This window comes from Thermomyces dupontii (genome assembly GCF_041956625.1).
Source record: "Thermomyces dupontii strain NRRL 2155 unplaced genomic scaffold VTN31scaffold_3, whole genome shotgun sequence".
NCBI classification, from domain to species: domain Eukaryota; kingdom Fungi; phylum Ascomycota; class Eurotiomycetes; order Eurotiales; family Trichocomaceae; genus Thermomyces; species Thermomyces dupontii.
In genome coordinates this window covers 957,092-974,461 of record NW_027192309.1, presented here as the reverse complement: position 1 = coordinate 974,461, position 17,370 = coordinate 957,092, and the positions used below count along the sequence as shown (strand labels likewise).

The following is a 17,370-nucleotide window of genomic DNA, read 5'->3' as shown; positions in this document are numbered from 1 at the left end:
AAAAAAAAAAAAAAAAAAAAAAAAAAGAAAAAAGGGGTACCAACCCATGCACCAGAGGGAACAAAAAGATCAGCACCATGCAAGCCCAACGGAACAATGAGGAGGACAAGCAAAAACGCCCACAGCCCAAGGATTGCCACCACAAACCATTTGTGAGGCAGCTTCCTGCCGGAAATCACCAGCGCGAAGGTGTGGACAGCAATGGCCATGATAAAGAGACCGCTGGCCGGGTCACCGATCTGCAGCGTGAGTCCCTGAATAAAACAATGCTGCTGTGCGGCCTCTGACTTCATTGTTCACAGCCCAATGAGCACAAAGCAGAAAGCCAACCGACTGCACGATATCCGCCCAAAGCAGGTTGTAAATGAGAACAATGTACTGGTTCTGACCCAGGTACTGCTTGTGGTACCTCTGCCAGAAAATGAGCCGATATGTGATGAAGCAAAGAAGGGCAAAGGTCGTCAGCACCGAGATAGTTGCCAGGACGGCGACGGCAGTCAGGCCATTCCGAAAGTCCCGTGGCAGCGGGCTCACAAGTAGCCTATCCGGGTCGTCCAGTCGAGGCGAAACTGCTGCGCGGGTGTAAAGCTCGGCGATGAAGGGACGCATGATCCTGGCCATACCCATCGATCAGCGATCCGCATTGGCGTTTTGTCAACAGAGCTGCGATCCCATTGACGACGACAGACGGCACCGCGGGTGGCTTACCTTGGGTCCCGGGACAAGAGAAGTTCATGCTTGATGCGCACGGCCTTGGTTTATCAATATTCAATTGAGATCGACTTGAGCCTCCTGCCCCATTATTGCATGCATTTCTCCAGCAAAGAAAAATACATACTAGGTTATATGGCTCCACTGGGCCCTATGGGTAGACGAAACGAATACATATACCAACCTTCTCGGTCAGCTTGCAATCTACGGGAATTGTGGGATCCATTTAAACTCATCACAAGTCTCCGTAAAAAGTACGGGGGAAACACGGAGATACCTGAACCTTAAGGGAAGGTGAAGAGCGCTAATTCGCGCTTAGGCTCAACTTGCTGCGCTCCGTGCTCCAGTCTCAAATCTGGAGGGCTGGAGCCTGGAGTCTATCAACTAAACTTTTGACTCGAACATCAGTGCCTCAGTGGACCATATAGCCATTCTCGGACAGGAGCATTTGAAAAAACCTGACCCTCATTCGCTTCCATTGGCTTCTCGGTGCGAAGTCATTCTTCGGCAATGGACCCATCAACGAACCCTGAACATTGGTTCCTCATGGGTCAATCGCCGGACTTCCGTCAAATAAGTCAATCCTCAGTCTGTTCATCGAGGTCCATACAGCAACTACTTACCTAGGTACGTATGTACACTATCATCATTCCCGACATGCCCCCCGGCCGACGTCGGCAGACCCCGGTAACGTGGCTTCAGTCTGGACACGGGGACATGGGAGGCTATCAGCCGTCAAGGAGTACGGAGTACTACGGAGTACAAATTTCTAGTCCGGTCCATGTCCAACTGCCAACGCCCTTGGTCTGCGAGACTTTCCATCCAAGCAACCTTTCACAAGTCATGGTTCGAGTTTCCCTTTTCTCCAAACTCAAAGACTCTGGAGGACAGACAAGTCCAGACACTGACACAACTTGGCATCGCATGCGAGTGCCAGAGTGCCAGTGGCGCTTTGTCATCAGTCTTTGGATTGGAGGACCTCCAAAATCAAAGGTTAACTGGTTAAGGTATCCGAATTACCACACTTTAATTTGTAACTATATTTCATTGTTTCAAGTCTCGGTACAGAGGACAGACTGACAGCAAGAGTATTCCCGAAATAAGCTTTCGCTAGCCCGATCCATTAGCCTCATGATACAGAGGTCAACCGAACATTCCCAGCTTGGGACAGATGCTCCGATATGATCTCTGAGATCTACAATAATTGAGGTAGTTAGTTACTTATTGACTAATTTTGAATATTGAAGCACGGAGGGGAGAATGGTCGAGCACGAGGAGGCACCGGAAGTGTCTCCCCAAAGAAAAAGGGGTCCAATTCTCGAAGAATCAGAGAGACGGGACCTGTCATTGTATCTTAAACTCCGATTCGTCCAGGGTCCTCGGCACTCTTATCCTTGACCCCAGTTCTCCCGTCCTCCGTGGCTCAGACTGGCTCTGTACGTGTCCTTTGTCGTATGTACTCGTTCTCCGCAGAACCATTACTCGGTACCATACTTCCTGGTCAAATAGCCTACATATTGGGAACGTCATCATGTCGAGAAGTCCAACGATTCAGGCTGCTGACGAGTATACGGAGTACCGGTATGGGTAATAGGAACGGAGTCCTCCGTAGTCCGTACCCTTGTCCGCACTGCGTAACTTGGTTGGGAGACACGATCGTAAGCCTCGAGTACGAGCATTTCGTACTCCGTATTTCTACGTACTTCCTAGAGCAGTCATTGATATATTGAAATTCGAAATTACTCCCTGGATGAGATTTCACACCAATTACAGGACTCCTCATTCAAGACTGTTAGTGATTGAACTCATCATGTGAAGTTTGTCAAGGTTTCGAAGGAACCGAAGCTAATTCGATATTCTCCGCGTGCATCAAGCGTCAACTGTCGAAGGCTCGAGAAATGATGCCTCCAGCACACTGCAGCGCACATAGGTTATTCATCTACGCTTTCAAAATACTAGGTTAACCCTCGGTAGACCATTGGTTTCACAGCAGGAAATTGCCAGTTTACACTGCCTGACTGCATCTGAGCCAACTAGGATTCAGGGCTCCTGAACTGTCCAGACTTTCCTAGCCCTCAACCTCATGAATCACAGGTGTGATAACGGACCTCTGACCAGCGATAATCATCCCGCTGAAGCATGTCCAGGAGGTAGAATCAATGCAATCATTGAGCAAACCATGTCAGTAGACAACAACAACCTCAAATCTCTTAAGCTGACCCTGTCCAAGTTAGGTGCCAAGGTGGATGTCAGTGGCCTTTGTGCCTCTCGCTTTGTTTGTCTGTCTGTCAGACAGTACCATGACCATGGTCATGGGAGCTGGATCTGGGGACGAAACCGGTCTTCAGTTGAAACAAAGACCAAAGAGAAACTTTGGGCAGCGCGTTCCAAACTTCCAACAAAGAGTTCGAAGTTCATGCAGACTGCAGTTTGACACCAACATGATTTCATATAGGCGAGAGACTGAGAGCAGCAGCAGCGCGGGGCCGGAGCGGAGGGCTGAAAAAGACTCCGTGGAAATGTGCGACTGAGACGCGCCAAGAAGCAGACCACGTGGTGTGATTGGATCGGGTTGCCGAAGCGAAGGAAGACGTCAAAATTCGCACAAGAGTGGAACTTTATCGAAGTCGAGAACTCGAGCCCTTTCCAAATAAACTTTGCATCTTGATCCGGCATAAGGTGCAGGGCTGAGGTGAAAAAAAAGGGTGAGCCATGTCTCCTCGAGCTTCTTTCAGGATACGAGTGCAAATACTACATAGCCTACCAGATGAACCATGAATCGTCTCAGACTCTCGATGATCGAACGACAGCGACGCTATCTCGTAGGTATCTACGGCTAGGAAATTGATAATGTGGAGAGCCACGTGGCAAACGATGCCAGGGACTAGTGAGGAGTGAAGAACTAGCCAGGAACGAGTGAGTACAAAGTACTCCGTACGATCGGTTTGGAGGCCTACTAAGTATCTCCAGGGCAAACTGGATACTCAAGGCGATATCTACGAGTACTCGTTCGACAGTACTCCGTACGGAGTAATATTACACTGCATATGTACTCCGTATGTGCAGTTGGTACACCAATGATCTGTGAACTTCGCAAACAGAAAGAACTTGAAGAGTTTATGATCGTATTTCGACGCTTCGAGTAACCGCAAACGGACGGATACATCGGAACTCCAGACTGACAATTTCACAAGGTCTTGGACTCTGCGATAAAGTTACGAAGTTCAAAGACCGACGGGGAACCGAGGATCCGTCCGTCCGTCCGTCTGAATGACGAGTAATGTACTCGTACGGAGTACTCCGTACAGCACACTGTCGTTCTTGATCCTGTATTAACTGCTATCCAAATCGGGCTACTACACACGATGGGCTTGCCAAGTCTACTTCCCAAAAGAGCTTAACGTACAGAAAATGCCCCAGTGCCGAGAGTGGCCAACCATACGAGTACGTTTTTATGTAGGTTAGTTACAGTCAAACCCAGTTAATCTCCTCCGGATTCTCCGCCCATACAAATTTTCAACTTTCCCGATATTCGTTGGATATATCGACCCGAAATATCGCGTCAACAAGAGTAAGCTCTTGCCTTATCTGGTCTAGCGCCACCGCGTACGAGTAGTGTATGGTAGTAGATCTCAGAAAGCACCATCATCCGCATCTCTCGCAAATTGTCTTGCAATCTGTCAACTTGTTTTGTGCTTTGGATACATGCCACTTCGTCAAGGCCAGCAAAAATGCCCAAAGGTATCTCTGAAGCCCAGAAAAAGGCCCTTCGAGATTTCTATTTCACGGAGAGGCCACATCCCAGCCAGTCTGCATGCATCTCCTGGTTCGAGGAGAAGTTCGGACGAAAAATCACGCAGTCTACAGTCTCCGTGACTCTGTCTTCCAAGTATGCATACCTGGACACCGGACCACCAACATCCAACACAAAATCAAGGACTACTCCAGGTTGGCGAAAATTGGAGAGGGCGTTGTTTGAGTGGCAGCAACGGGCGGAGAGGAAGGGAAAATTGGTGACCGGCGATATCCTCATTCAAAATGGGCAGGAGATTTGGGCGCATCTCCCTGAATCCAAAGACCCCAAGGTCAAAGCTCCTTCCTGGAGCTCCGGGTGGCTCACCCGATTCAAGGAACGTTATTCGATTTCTCGTCACGTTCATCATGGGGAAGCTGGGTCTGTTCCTGAAGATGCGCTGGAACAATGGACGGTCTGCGAGCAATATGCCGGGGGTTCAAACCAGAAAACATTTACAATATGGATGAGACGGGATTGTTTTGGCGGCGTGCCCCCAATAGCGGCCTTATTGACATTGCGTAGAGCCCGAGGAGTTTTCCAATGGCCGATAACCCAAATGGGTGCCTTTGTCGAGAAATCGAATAACGTTCCTTGAATCGGGTGAGCCACCCGGAGCTCCAGGAAGGAGCTTTGACCTTGGGGTCTTTGGATTCAGGGAGATGCGCCCAAATCTCCTGCCCGTTTTGAATGAGGATATCGCCGGTCACCAATTTTCCCTTCCTCTCCGCCCGTTGCTGCCACTCAAACAACGCCCTCTCCAATTTTCGCCAACCTGGAGTAGTCCTTGATTTTGTGTTGGATGTTGGTGGTCCGGTGTCCAGGTATGCATACTTGGAAGACAGAGTCACGGAGACTGTAGACTGCGTGATTTTTCGTCCGAACTTCTCCTCGAACCAGGAGATGCATGCAGACTGGCTGGGATGTGGCCTCTCCGTGAAATAGAAATCTCGAAGGGCCTTTTTCTGGGCTTCAGAGATACCTTTGGGCATTTTTGCTGGCCTTGACGAAGTGGCATGTATCCAAAGCACAAAACAAGTTGACAGATTGCAAGACAATTTGCGAGAGATGCGGATGATGGTGCTTTCTGAGATCTACTACCATACACTACTCGTACGCGGTGGCGCTAGACCAGATAAGGCAAGAGCTTACTCTTGTTGACGCGATATTTCGGGTCTCAGGGATCGATATTACTGTCGAATAATAGTTACAGTAACGGGGTTTGACTGTAATGACCTTCTGCCCCGCAAATAGTAAGGAATGCCCCACCAAAGGGCGAAGTGGACGGAATCATCACGAACTCAGTTCATGACAAGTTGCAAGTTACTGTTAGGCCGACCCATAAAGACACTCTTGTTGAGGATTCAACTCCGTAGAGGTCGAGAGGACAGTCTACGGAGTATGCGGAGGACCTCAGGATCAACAGAGTTGAAAGATGATTACGAAGGCGCGGCTGTATTACCTACCTACGGAGTACTGCTTTGCTTAATTTCGTCCGTGCGACGCCTGGAAAGGTGCATGGAGAGCCTTCTGCATCGAAAGATCGAGGGAATCGAGGACATTTGCATGGATTTCTTGACGAAGTGCACTGGTGTTCGAGTCTCGCTTTTGCCGGTGGACTTTGCGACATGTGCATCGATCTGTCGATCCATCAACCCGCTGGATTGCATTGAGAACGGAGCTACTCGAAACAATGAACCATCGTCGACTGGAGATCTGAAATGGAGACAGGTTCACCGGTGAAGCATCAACAACTACACAGTTACACTGCCGTTCGAGCAACTCGACAGTACGGAGTCCTGTTCTCCGTATGTATGGGGCAACCAAGTTTATATAGGTTGGCGAGTTTGTTCTTGTGGTCTTGACCGTCTTGGTAGGTGGCAGAAGTTTCCAGCGAGGCAGTGAGAAATTCAAAACCCGAGCTGTAAAGGGAGCAAAATCCTTTTCCGTAGTGTACATGTTCGCGACAGGCCACCGACAGCAAAAGAGAAGGTACCAACTCCGTCATCCGTTTCCAATGACTCTCATCAGATCATACTGTCACTCCATTATTCAAACTGCGACAACAGGCGCGAAGGAGACTCGTGATGTAGGTTAACTGACGAGCTGATACCAGCTCACCAGGAGTCTTACAGCCCTTGTTGCATGTCTTCACAGGTTGATCTCGAAGAGGCAAAAATTGAAGGCGAGGTATTCCAACAATTCGACTTCGTCTTCTTCATGCACGGAGTACTCTGACTTGACAGAGACGACTGCAATTGCAAATAAGTATCTTGAGCGCACATACTAATGATACAGGCCAAGTAGACAACATTCCCAACAGCAACGCTTCGTTCACTGAAAGAACCTATACACACAGATCTCATTGCCCAGCATGTGGCCAATGACCCAACACCATGGCTCATTGAGCTGATCATGCTGATGAGCCCAGCACCACATTGGTAAAGCGCGAGCCAGAGCAGTCGGCCAAGGTCCTTTACGATTCATCCATCAATACAGTAATTGCATCATCCAAGGCGCCGTCAATATGGGGTGTGGAGCACGGTGCGCAACAACAATCCCTGCCGTCCCGGATCGCTTCGGCCTTCTACCCCTGAAAATGCAGATTGCTGGAGTCTAAAAATTCAGCACATTCCTGCCATCATCTGCGGGGTTTCCTGGAAAATGTGGTCTTGTGGAACTTGCGGTGCTCGTTACTCATCTCCGAAGGTAAAAAAAAAAAAAAAAAAAGACTGTCTATGTCACGTGAAACCCAAGTGCGATGACTGGGACCAAGGCAAAGGTGATTCAAGCCACCAACAAATTGTCCTCAATTATATGTACATACCGGGTTTTGACGGGATATTAAATGGAGTACAGACGCTGCAAGGTTAGTTACACGGCAATCGGCAATACGCGCGTGCATTTCAACACTGCATGTACTATTTTTGCGCCTTTGGACAAAGTCAGCGTGGTTATATTGGTCTGGCAAAAGCAACACAACTGTTAGCGGTTGCAAGCGATCTTATTATCCGCAGTTCCGCACCAGGGACAGGGGCAACCCCGGACTCCTCCCCTTTCCTCCCCCGCGGAGGAAGAGCATACATATATTAACCTAGTGCCATCGCCAAGCAACTTGGCTGCAGGGGTACGTACAGTATGTGGACGAAGATGGCGGCTGTGGCTTGAGTGCCTGACGCCGCAAAGTCGGTCATTCTGACTTGAACCCGCCGGGTGATGACTTGCGGAGCGACTGAAGGTTGGCTCTACTTGGTACCTAGTATGTACCAAGGTACTTACAAAAGGAGATTACTTAACCTACCATCTGGCGGCGTCATGACTCTCGAGTCTTCCTGTATTCCGTATTTCCGTACTCCGTCCTTCTTGCTCCGTTTTTAGGACAGTGTTGATGAGAGAAAACTATTTCGTGATTCGGTACGGAGTACGGAGTACATGACTACTAAAGGTACCTGGGTAGGTACCTATGTATATAGTACTTGAGTAGGTACTCCGTACGTATGTACTTGAATTTTGTAGTTGATCAACCGATGTCCAGGGTTGGGTGTGTGGAGCCGCGGATAGTTTGGCCTTCTCTGCGGAACAATCGCGGGCTGGGGGTCTGAGATTCTTCTCAGGACTAGCAATGGATATTCGTGGCTTCACACATCCAACACCTTCGTTCTTGGTGTCCGAGTCTCGACCAAACGGGCACTAGTTTTCCTCGATGGCAATTCGATCATGGGCTTCACCGCCATGCCGCCATGAGAATTAGCACTTGGTGAATTCGCCCCCAATTACGCCACAAACACGAAGGTTAATTTTATATTTCGCACGACGAGTCTCCTGCACGAAGGAACAGACAAACTCAAAGGTTCAATCGGTTGCGAATCGGCGAACATACTAGGTACTATTCAGAATGACAGAAGGATATTTGTTGGAGGCCAGAGCGTCCACAGCTGCTCCTATTGTTGACGTATTATTGGGTAATTCAATGCTTCAATTCCCTTGGTCACCTTGTTCCTGATACAACGGCTTCAATTGTGCTTTCCGCTGGAAACAGATATTCTTCTTGATAAACCATGGTAGCCAAGTGCTGACCTGATACGAGGCGTGCCGTGTCGTGGGGACACCAAAGACATAATCCAACTCCTCGAGAGTACGTTGCCTTCACAAGTTAGCCATTGCATCAGATGGTGCAGCAAAAGGGTGGAATGCATACTTTGTCTCGGGAACAACAAAGAATATCACGAAAAAGGCCAATACATTGAGACCTGCGTAGAAACCGAATGCTATATTGTTCTATGAGCACGATGATCATGCTTGAATGTCGTAGATCATCTCATAAATAGGTACATACCTCCAGTTGGTCCCAACCGAGCCAGAAGTGGTGGAAATGTTAGACTCAACGCACTTCCAACGGCATTGTTCACACAGATAGTAAACGCAGCACCAAGCTCTCGATGTGACAGCGGAAACGCTTCACTGAAGTAAATCGATGGAATAGGGCCGATGCCTTCTTTTTTATCAGCTTCCAACGACATGTCATGTCGGGTATATATGACTCACCCGGTCCGTAAAACGCGGTGAACATATAGATAAACCATGCAATCAAGGGAACTCTGGCCTTTGAGCCCTCTGGCAGCAGAAACGACAGGCCGGCACCAAGCAAGCACCACGCCATATTTGGGAAGGTGAACAACAGCAGATTTCTCCGGCCGAAGGTGTCCATGGTGTACACGGCAGGCAAGGCAAACAAGAACATGACCAGACCATAGCCCATGGATGCCAGAAGGCTGTCCCTGACGGAGTAGTTTGCCTCGGAGAAAATGGTAGAGGAGTAAAAGGCCATGATGTTTACACCTGAGAATTGCTGACGGATGACAATTATGGCACTGGAGATCATGGCGCGACGCAGACGTGGAACAACGATGATTTCCCATGCCCGCGTGCTCAATGCCTTTCCGGCGAAGGCATTCTGTTCTTCGATGACCTGTGTATATGCATAGTACTGCAGTCGTAAGCTATCCACCCACCAACTTCAAGTTTGATTTGTAGCAGGATGAAAAACGTACCAGATCCCGTGCCGCAATAAGTTCAGTATTGCGCAGTCTGCAAAAAGCTTGAAAGGCCTCTCGATAGCGAGCTTTCTTCATAAGCCATCGTGGGGATTCTGATGAAGGACATGAGTCCGGTTGCATGCTCCCCGGAAACTATAGAATCAGAGGATATACCAGGACAGAACCAAACGAAAATCAGGACTGGTATAGCGGGGGCAAAGGCCGCTGCAAGTTGGAAACGCCATGCTAGACGGCCAATACGATAGAATAAAGATTCGAACAGTACCCGCTGGGACGGAGCTTGTCAGAAAATTCATTAATATCCTGGTATATGCGCAATGCGAACACGTACACAAACATGCCAAAGGCCACCCAGAGCTGGAAACTAGTCACGATTCCACCTCGAATCGGAGCAGGACTGACTTCGGCGCTAAAGATTGGAATAGTTGAGATTTTGATGCCCATGCCTGGGGATTGTAAGCAGTAGGCCTGTGTGAGAGACGAGGCCATGGAAACCCACCTATGCCCATGAAAAGACGACAGAGCATCAGCCCCCACCAGTTCTGAGTGAATGCTTGGGCCAGGACCGGGAAAACACAGCTGTTGTCCATGATCAGCATTGCCTGCGTTATGGGGCTGAAAGCACGTACAATAATCCGGTGAAGAAGACTGTTCCACGCCGTCCGAACAGGTTGTTGATTGGATCGGCGGCCCAAGCACTTCAACCGTCAGTTCATTCCACATGAGAGAATAATCCAAAATCAGACAAACCTCAGTAAACCGAAGAGCGTTGGCCTGCACATGTCAGTTCTCCATAGAAGACATGCACTCAGACTTTCAAGTTGATACATACCCCGAGTTGATGACACCAATCAGCCAGCCATTATTCTCAATGCCAAACTCTTGAGGAAACGACAGGTTGGCACCATTGGCACCAGTGTTATCCCAGCCCTGAATCGCGGAACCTAGAGAACATAGCGCGATAGTGTAGTAGAAATCACGAGGCAGATGCCACCGGTCTTGACACGAAGAACTCCCCTGTCAGTGACATATTCCTTGAGAACTCAGATATCCTCGGACGTACGGGTAGTTTCCCGACGCAGCCAGTATTTATCATCCTCGCTCAATTCAGGAATGGATTCGAAGTCCGCTGGATTTTGCGCCACCAACGCGGCCTTCTTGAACGTATCAACCTTGTCATCAAGCCCATATGCTTCACAAAAGTTTGTCACATTGAGCAGCAGCGTATCGCGAGGGATACCAACGAGCGGGTTGATGATCCGCGCATGGATATTGCGGTTATACGCAGCTGTCTTGTCCGCCCCTTCCTGGGGATATTCTTTGCGGAGGGTTTCGATATCTTCAACGAACTCAGAGCCACTGGCCTTTGCGGTGTCCGGCATCGTTCTCTTCGCGATTTGAAGCAGATATCGGCGCTATACCTCCATGAACAGTATTCGTCCAACTGCCTATCGACCCAGCACACAGGTCGCAATTCATTTTGGCTTCTCGAGACGGTATTTATGATGCCGCGCGCCATTTCCATCATACTAATTCAGGTCCTTGATGTCAATCATCTGATGATTCCCCAGATTCCAGTGATGACTCCAAACGGCCGAAACAGAGGCTCCATCGTGATCCAGATCGCAGGACAGCTACTCCTTCCAGACTGAATCTGGGGTAGACGACTCCAGTCCGAACGGGAGTCGAGCTACGTGGGATTGAACCAAAGTTCCGATATTGGATCTCGCAGCCAATCGTGTCCCAAGACGGGGTCGGAGATGAAGCCGAGAGATGCTTGCCCTGTGTGTGACATCCCCTTAATGACTGTGTTCGGCCGTGGGTCGACCGGCATCAATCCTGCTACTACGGCCAATGGCAATGACGATACCTGCAGAGTGCGTCCGTTTGCCCTGTACAGGCCCTGATGCCCTGTGTGTGTCCTCCCTGTGCTGAAACTGGAGGTGGTTGGTTCTGCTTCTCCGTTCTGCTTAGTCATGCCCGTCACCGGCGGGCTCCGAGCCCTAAAATTGTACCCATATTGGATCAGCTGACAACTCGAGATGGATGGGCATGGGTATATACTCCGTACTTTTCTATGCTTTCCAGGAGGCAATGATAAGGGTGCATGTGTAAAGGTTCCCAATATTTAAATCGGCTCGATGCCTCCGCGCCTCAGTAGCAATACTAGTACTTCTTCACCCTAACTTTTGTATCAATCCCCGCATTCTCGTTTTCCCGATCATCCCAACTTTTTCCAGTGCCGCAGCTGACGATAATAAGTTCTACACGAGCATTTAAATCATGGGAAGTGCAAAGGTTCCAACATGGCTCGACAAGCTCGAGGAGCAGCGTAGGTCTGTGAAATTGAGATATTGATTTTCATGCTGACCCCGCAGTCAACGTCGATGTCGATTGGATGGATCCGGAATTCACCAAAAGCCTGCCCATCGTCCCAAATGATATGACCAGCAATCAGCTTTGGGTCGATCATCAGATGAACCACCCCGATAATGTTGAGTTGTTCAATAATGCCGTCAAGGAGTACAAGGATCAGGGCTGGCTAGCGATTTACACGCGCATCGTAAGTACTTTGGATGGATTGATATATTCTCGGGAGATTATGTGACATATCTGACCCATTTAGGCATGTCTCATGTGCAAGAAAAACATCGACAACATCAAAGGCCGCGTTCTTCTTCAGGTCCTTCCCTCTAACGCCTACGACGGCCAGAAAGTCCTCGAACATGCCCGTCTCTATGCACGCGAATTCGAGAAGGTCGGCATTCCAAAGGATCGCTTTTGCATCAAGATTCCAAGCACCGGCCCCGCCTTGAGCGTCTGCCCAATCTTAAAGGAAGAGGGAATTGCGACTTTGGGAACGTCTCTGTTTAGCTTGCCACAGGCAATTGCCGCCAGTCAGGCTGGTTGCCTCTATATCAGCCCGTACTACAACGGTAATCACCTTGAATGCCGAATGACAGGCGTCATGCTGACAGAAAATAGAAATTCGTGCCCATGACGACCGCAGCCTCTGGCCTGATGTTGAAGATCCGGCCACACAGCACCCAATGTCCCCTCGGATCATCCAGATGCTGGAGGTGTACCGTCGACTGTACAAGGAAACCGGCAAGCAGCAACCGTTGATCAAAAACGCCAGGTATTTCTTCCAATGAAGATGCTTTTGCGAACGTAAGCTGAGCTTCATACAGCTTCATCAGTCCCAAGGAGGCCATGGCTGCGGGTGAGATGGGTTGTCATTCGGCCACCATTTCTCATCAAGTTCTCACCGAACTTGCCAAGCTGCCCTACGATGCCAGCAAGCAACCTGGTATCCATGTTCCAAAGCCCAAGCATCCGGATCATCAAAACTCGGTGCCTACCCCGGAGCGGCTGAGACCATTGCTTAAAACCGATCCTCTAGCTCCCGCGGGCTTTGGTGAAAGATTGGCGAGGACTGACATTGACTACTTGGCGAACAATGGAGCAGAATTGGAGAAGGCGATCAAAGCCGACCCGGTCACGACTGCGCGCCTGAAGGATGCGCTGGAGCTTTTCATCGACGCAGAAAATCGTAGTCGCAAGAAGATAGAGGAGGCACTCAAACAGCTTGCATGAGTCAATCATGGAATTAGTATAGAAGAACATGGTTAGATGCAGGATGTCCAAAATATGAGTCGAACACAGAAACTGATCCAGGCGACGTTATAAACTGTGAAGTGCTCAAATCGGTTAACGGTGCTGTTTCATCAATTGGTGGGCAAGGAAGTTGCGGGATCGTCGATCCATGCACCGGAGTAAAGTCGTTCGGCGGCATGGGTAATATTTGCTGTGTATCCGGGGTTTGCTGATTTATCGACACCGCATCCCCACTATAGTTTGGTGCTGAGAGACCCGATGGAAGTGGCTGCACGTTATCAAGCCCACCCCATGAGCCAAAAGTCACTGGTAGACCATCAACAAAGACCGATTCATTGCCAACGCTAGCTGGTGGCATATCCGTAGCTTGCGTTCCGTCCGACACCTTCGTAGTAGGGCTATCTTTGCTACTGCCCCCAGTATCCGTGTCCGCGTGACACGAATCCTCCGATGGTGCCTGAAAAGCTGTCGTCGTCGTTGTGTGGTAATCGGTAAACTCGTTCTCATGCTTCAGCAATTTAAGTACCTCCTTATCAATCGGTCTCACGCTTCGAACTTCTGTGGGAGGACCAACGAGGGCACGTAAAGCATTTAGTTCCTTGAGCAACTCATCGCGCTCCTCCATCAGCGATCGAATTCCCATCACTGCAGCCCGACAGCGTCGATTTTGAATGCGATGATACTGGATACTCTCCTGAACGATCGTGTACTTCGACAGACGCCGAGCAGACGCGATGGACGGAATGCTTCTTGCCAATTCCTAAAACCTATCATGAGTAATTGTCGATCGCATCGCTGAATCAAGCTCCCGGATATCCACGTACCAACAACTGACTGTTGAAGGCTTCTCTTCGAGATTTCTCGAACACACGATGGGCCGCCCGATCTGCCGGTGTGAAGTTGCGGACGCGTTTTTTCGTCTTCTTGCCGACCGAAAGTGGCCATCGGGACATGGGTTGGGCAGAGTCTGTCTGCTGCTCTGTCTCCGGCATGGCCTCGCCCAAGAGAGCTGGAGGTTAAACTCGACAAAAACGTGGCCCGTCTAGAGAGGTGAGCGGGTTGGGAGAAGTACTAATAGTAACAAAGTAGGGAATACTCGCGCGGTATTGACCCAACACGGATTGATGACAGAATAGAAGAACGACGGGCCTGTCATTTGAAGTTCTACGGGGGCACTTGGACTTTGGACTCCACATACAAGTCTAAACATTCGAACGATGTCCGGAGTCTGAGCGACTCGAAAGACCAAACGGGAGCTGAGTGGGTACAAAGAGCTTCTGAGTGGGGATTAAGCTTAACTGATTTGAGTTAATGGCTTTATATACTTTCCTTTTATGGTTAGTCAGATGTTTGCACTAATCCTAAAACTAATCCTAAAAAGGCCTAGGTCAAATTGAAACCGCCCTTCCCCGCATTTCTCTTAGCCTATTTTGGTCATGGACCCATTATCTGTTGCGCCGACAGTATCATGATTTCAGAACCAGAACTATGGCCTAATCTTGAGGTACCTACGAGTACCCCTAGGTATTTGAATATTCAATTCTACAGAAAAGATGACACGCACGGCGTCGGAGGCTGCTTGGATACATTATACTCCGTATAACTACCTAAGGTACAGTACTCCTACGGAGGTTCATACATACCGGGTACTAAGTACTCTACCTAGGTAGGTAGTAGGTACTACTAGGTACTAGGTACCTTAGGTACAGGTAGGTACCTCTATAGATAGCATATTGTCCACCCAAGATTTTTTACCTTCGTCAGTTCTCGGGACGCTGGCCGTGGACGACATAGCTGCGGTTGTCATCCGCGGTTAGTTTCTACATCAAATATTATTAGTGTTGCCCAGAAGCTGACGGGGATCTCACAAGTCGAACATCGAGTGAATGTTGTGCTTCCGGCCGTCGGCGCGGGCCTGGCTCGCAACAATGACTTCCTCCTTGGTCCACTGCTTCTACCCGCGTCAGAGCGGCCAGGGCTCTGGCCTCGAAGCCGTTTACTTCAGCTTGGACCTAGTTTCAGGTGCCGATTTCTTCTGTACGAAAAGGCCAGTGTCGGATGTTTATTTGGCCTACTGCTTGGCAACAAGGGAGGGAAACAGACAAGATAGTATGGATCTTTTTGCCAGACGCCGTAGAAATGATGACAAACCTCTCCACGTGGATGTTCACGAAGCCGGTGTCCTTGAACCACTGCTCCAGCTTGATCCCGGGACGGGCCTCGTAGCCGCCACTTCGAATGCGCCGCAGACTTCATCGTAGAACCGGTTGTTTGGAGTCTGATGTCGTGGAGATTGTCTGTTTGGAGAGACGGACCAGCCGTTTCGGTCTTGGAATTCAATCCAGCTGCTGGGGTTGATTGATCTGTTTTTCGTTAGAGAATCAAGAAAGGAAAAAGTTCCGTTGGCATACCGATAGCACTGCTTTACCAGCTTTCCAGAGATTCTGATCGAGACGAGCAAGTTCAATAATGGGTCACGTTATGCCCATTGCGACTCGATGTCGTCCACCAGGAACTTCACATTGGTTCGTTCGTTTGTATGCATGACCATTTCAAAGCCAACAATCAACAAGGTACCTACCTATAGAACTTGCTCCTCTGTAACCAGATCTCGGTACCCCGGCTTAGGGTTATAGTTACATGGGCAAGAAGACAAGGATCAAGATCTCTGTGCTACGGCGGCATTTCGCACCTCTGCAACAACGGGCGGCTGCCTTTTAAGGCACATGATGACAAGGGTGTCTTTCTCATGAGACTGAGCAACCAGGGCCCTGTCCAGGGCAGGCGGAGGGAAGTCTTCAGAATCCAGCGTGCGTGGCAGAGTGAGTTTTGCTCGAGCGAGTCAAGCATTCGAAGCATTCAATCAGACCTCAATCAACTGACGATGACTTTAGGTATAGTACGTTATAACTGGTACTTCCTAGTGGCCCAGCCTCACCCACAAACTCCGTTGGCGTGATATGTGGTACCTAATCCTACGCGCTCTCATGCGCATGTTCAGAAATGCTCCTGGACTACTACTATGTATTCGTTCCATTCTCGACTGAAAAACATTCGACGTGACTGCAACTTTTTCCTGATAATCTTCGCCCACCTTCTAGACCATTAGGCTACACCCACTTCGGTTCAAGGAGCCGGAGCATTGCCTTGTCGCGGTTTTCATTACGGTGATTTCTACACTAGTACGGAGTAAAATTCTGTACGTAATCCGCAAGTAGTACTTATATTCACCTCCAGTAGGTGTACGGAGTAGTTGGTTCTTAATGGCCAGAATGCTCGTGTCTAGTACATGCGACCATAGGGTGTGGAAAACAGGGCTTCCCGTCCGCTCAGCCGTACTTAAGCCACACGCCGGCTGGTTAGTAGTTGGATGGGTGACCACCAGCGAATCCCAGCTGTTGCATGTTTTAACTATTTTTTTTCACCTGTTTTTTCCATCACCACGTTTTCCAGCAACAACACTTCGAGCTTCTACCTGTCAGAGGGTATGGTCCAGTATGTGTACGATACTAAGCTTTTTGCATATTTGGCAATAGTTCTGCTCATATCCTTGAGTGGCCATTGCGGGCGGTCAAAGGAGCAACACAATGAATGGAGAATATTGGCAGTTGAGGTTGCAGTTGAACAAGGAATGCGACAAACCAGGATGGTGGTGGGAGAACGCGTAGGAATCAAAAGGGGAGGTGTAAACAGAAGCGCGCTGCTGACTAAAAACAAATCACGTGGATCAGTGTAGTAGTCATATTCCTCTTAACTAAATTTATGAAAATTCACGTGATTTGTCTTCTCCTTTCTTGCTCCTTTTTTTTTTCCTTGTGTTCAGCTCAGTGTCTTTAGGCCTTTATGTCTTCTCTTGTGCCGTCTTTTCTGTCTTTCAGGCCGTTTAGGCTTTTAGCCGCTTCTTTTCATGGTTCATGTGTTTTCAGCACTCTTCAGCTCGCTTGTACCGTCCTCTTTAGGACGCTACTCATTTGTGTAGGTTTTTCCTCTGGCTTGGCATCATGTGTATATAGAGCTCCGATTGCCCATAGAGTCGGAGAGCAAAGTTCTAGCTAGCAACGTCTTGTGTTTGGTTCTCTCTCGGTCCAGGATAAGCCCAGTTCTGTCCGATACTACCTGTAAGAACCGCGCCTTTTTTCTTCTTTCAATCGATCAAGTTACAAGCTGTCTCAAACAAGTTGCATACCATGA

The 17,370-nt window shown here is 49.1% G+C and overlaps 7 protein-coding genes across 7 annotated transcripts in view; 2 read left to right on the top strand and 5 right to left on the bottom strand.

Moving 5' to 3' along the window:
* VTN31DRAFT_3807 (uncharacterized protein) overlaps positions 1–293 on the bottom strand; it is a gene marked incomplete at both ends in the record, with an annotated part of 1,232 nt that extends 939 nt beyond the window's left edge. The window contains one exon of the mRNA XM_069404127.1: positions 45–293. Within this exon, the coding sequence (XP_069261132.1) occupies positions 45–293 (249 nt within the window). The remainder of the gene's footprint in view (positions 1–44) is intronic.
* Positions 294–4,442: 4,149 nt separating this feature from the next.
* Positions 4,443–5,102, top strand: VTN31DRAFT_3806 (uncharacterized protein; the record flags this gene model as incomplete). The annotated part of the gene is made up of 1 exon (XM_069404126.1): positions 4,443–5,102. The coding sequence occupies one exon, from the start codon at positions 4,443–4,445 to the stop codon at positions 5,100–5,102; it is 660 nt and encodes a 219-aa protein (XP_069261131.1).
* Positions 5,103–8,479: 3,377 nt separating this feature from the next.
* On the bottom strand, positions 8,480–9,636 carry VTN31DRAFT_3805 (uncharacterized protein; the record flags this gene model as incomplete). Its single annotated transcript, XM_069404125.1, has 5 exons — positions 8,480–8,648; positions 8,703–8,772; positions 8,841–8,996; positions 9,050–9,491; positions 9,556–9,636. 5 exons carry the CDS (start codon positions 9,634–9,636, stop codon positions 8,480–8,482), a joined length of 918 nt encoding a protein of 305 aa, XP_069261130.1.
* Positions 9,637–9,786: 150 nt separating this feature from the next.
* Positions 9,787–10,943, bottom strand: VTN31DRAFT_3804 (uncharacterized protein; the record flags this gene model as incomplete). Its single annotated transcript, XM_069404124.1, has 7 exons — positions 9,787–9,829; positions 9,893–10,007; positions 10,061–10,140; positions 10,191–10,259; positions 10,312–10,335; positions 10,394–10,559; positions 10,625–10,943. The coding sequence occupies 7 exons, from the start codon at positions 10,941–10,943 to the stop codon at positions 9,787–9,789; spliced, it is 816 nt and encodes a 271-aa protein (XP_069261129.1).
* Positions 10,944–11,844: 901 nt separating this feature from the next.
* VTN31DRAFT_3803 (uncharacterized protein) lies at positions 11,845–13,158 on the top strand (the record flags this gene model as incomplete). The annotated part of the gene is made up of 5 exons (XM_069404123.1): positions 11,845–11,893; positions 11,940–12,124; positions 12,188–12,497; positions 12,547–12,700; positions 12,753–13,158. 5 exons carry the CDS (start codon positions 11,845–11,847, stop codon positions 13,156–13,158), a joined length of 1,104 nt encoding a protein of 367 aa, XP_069261128.1.
* A 13-nt stretch (positions 13,159–13,171) lies between these two features.
* On the bottom strand, positions 13,172–14,171 carry VTN31DRAFT_3802 (uncharacterized protein; the record flags this gene model as incomplete). The annotated part of the gene is made up of 2 exons (XM_069404122.1): positions 13,172–13,939; positions 14,004–14,171. The coding sequence occupies 2 exons, from the start codon at positions 14,169–14,171 to the stop codon at positions 13,172–13,174; spliced, it is 936 nt and encodes a 311-aa protein (XP_069261127.1).
* Positions 14,172–14,939: 768 nt separating this feature from the next.
* On the bottom strand, positions 14,940–15,907 carry VTN31DRAFT_3801 (uncharacterized protein; the record flags this gene model as incomplete). The annotated part of the gene is made up of 8 exons (XM_069404121.1): positions 14,940–14,973; positions 15,048–15,133; positions 15,255–15,429; positions 15,495–15,542; positions 15,591–15,598; positions 15,658–15,694; positions 15,761–15,777; positions 15,872–15,907. 8 exons carry the CDS (start codon positions 15,905–15,907, stop codon positions 14,940–14,942), a joined length of 441 nt encoding a protein of 146 aa, XP_069261126.1.
* Between the last annotated feature and the right edge of the window lie 1,463 nt (positions 15,908–17,370).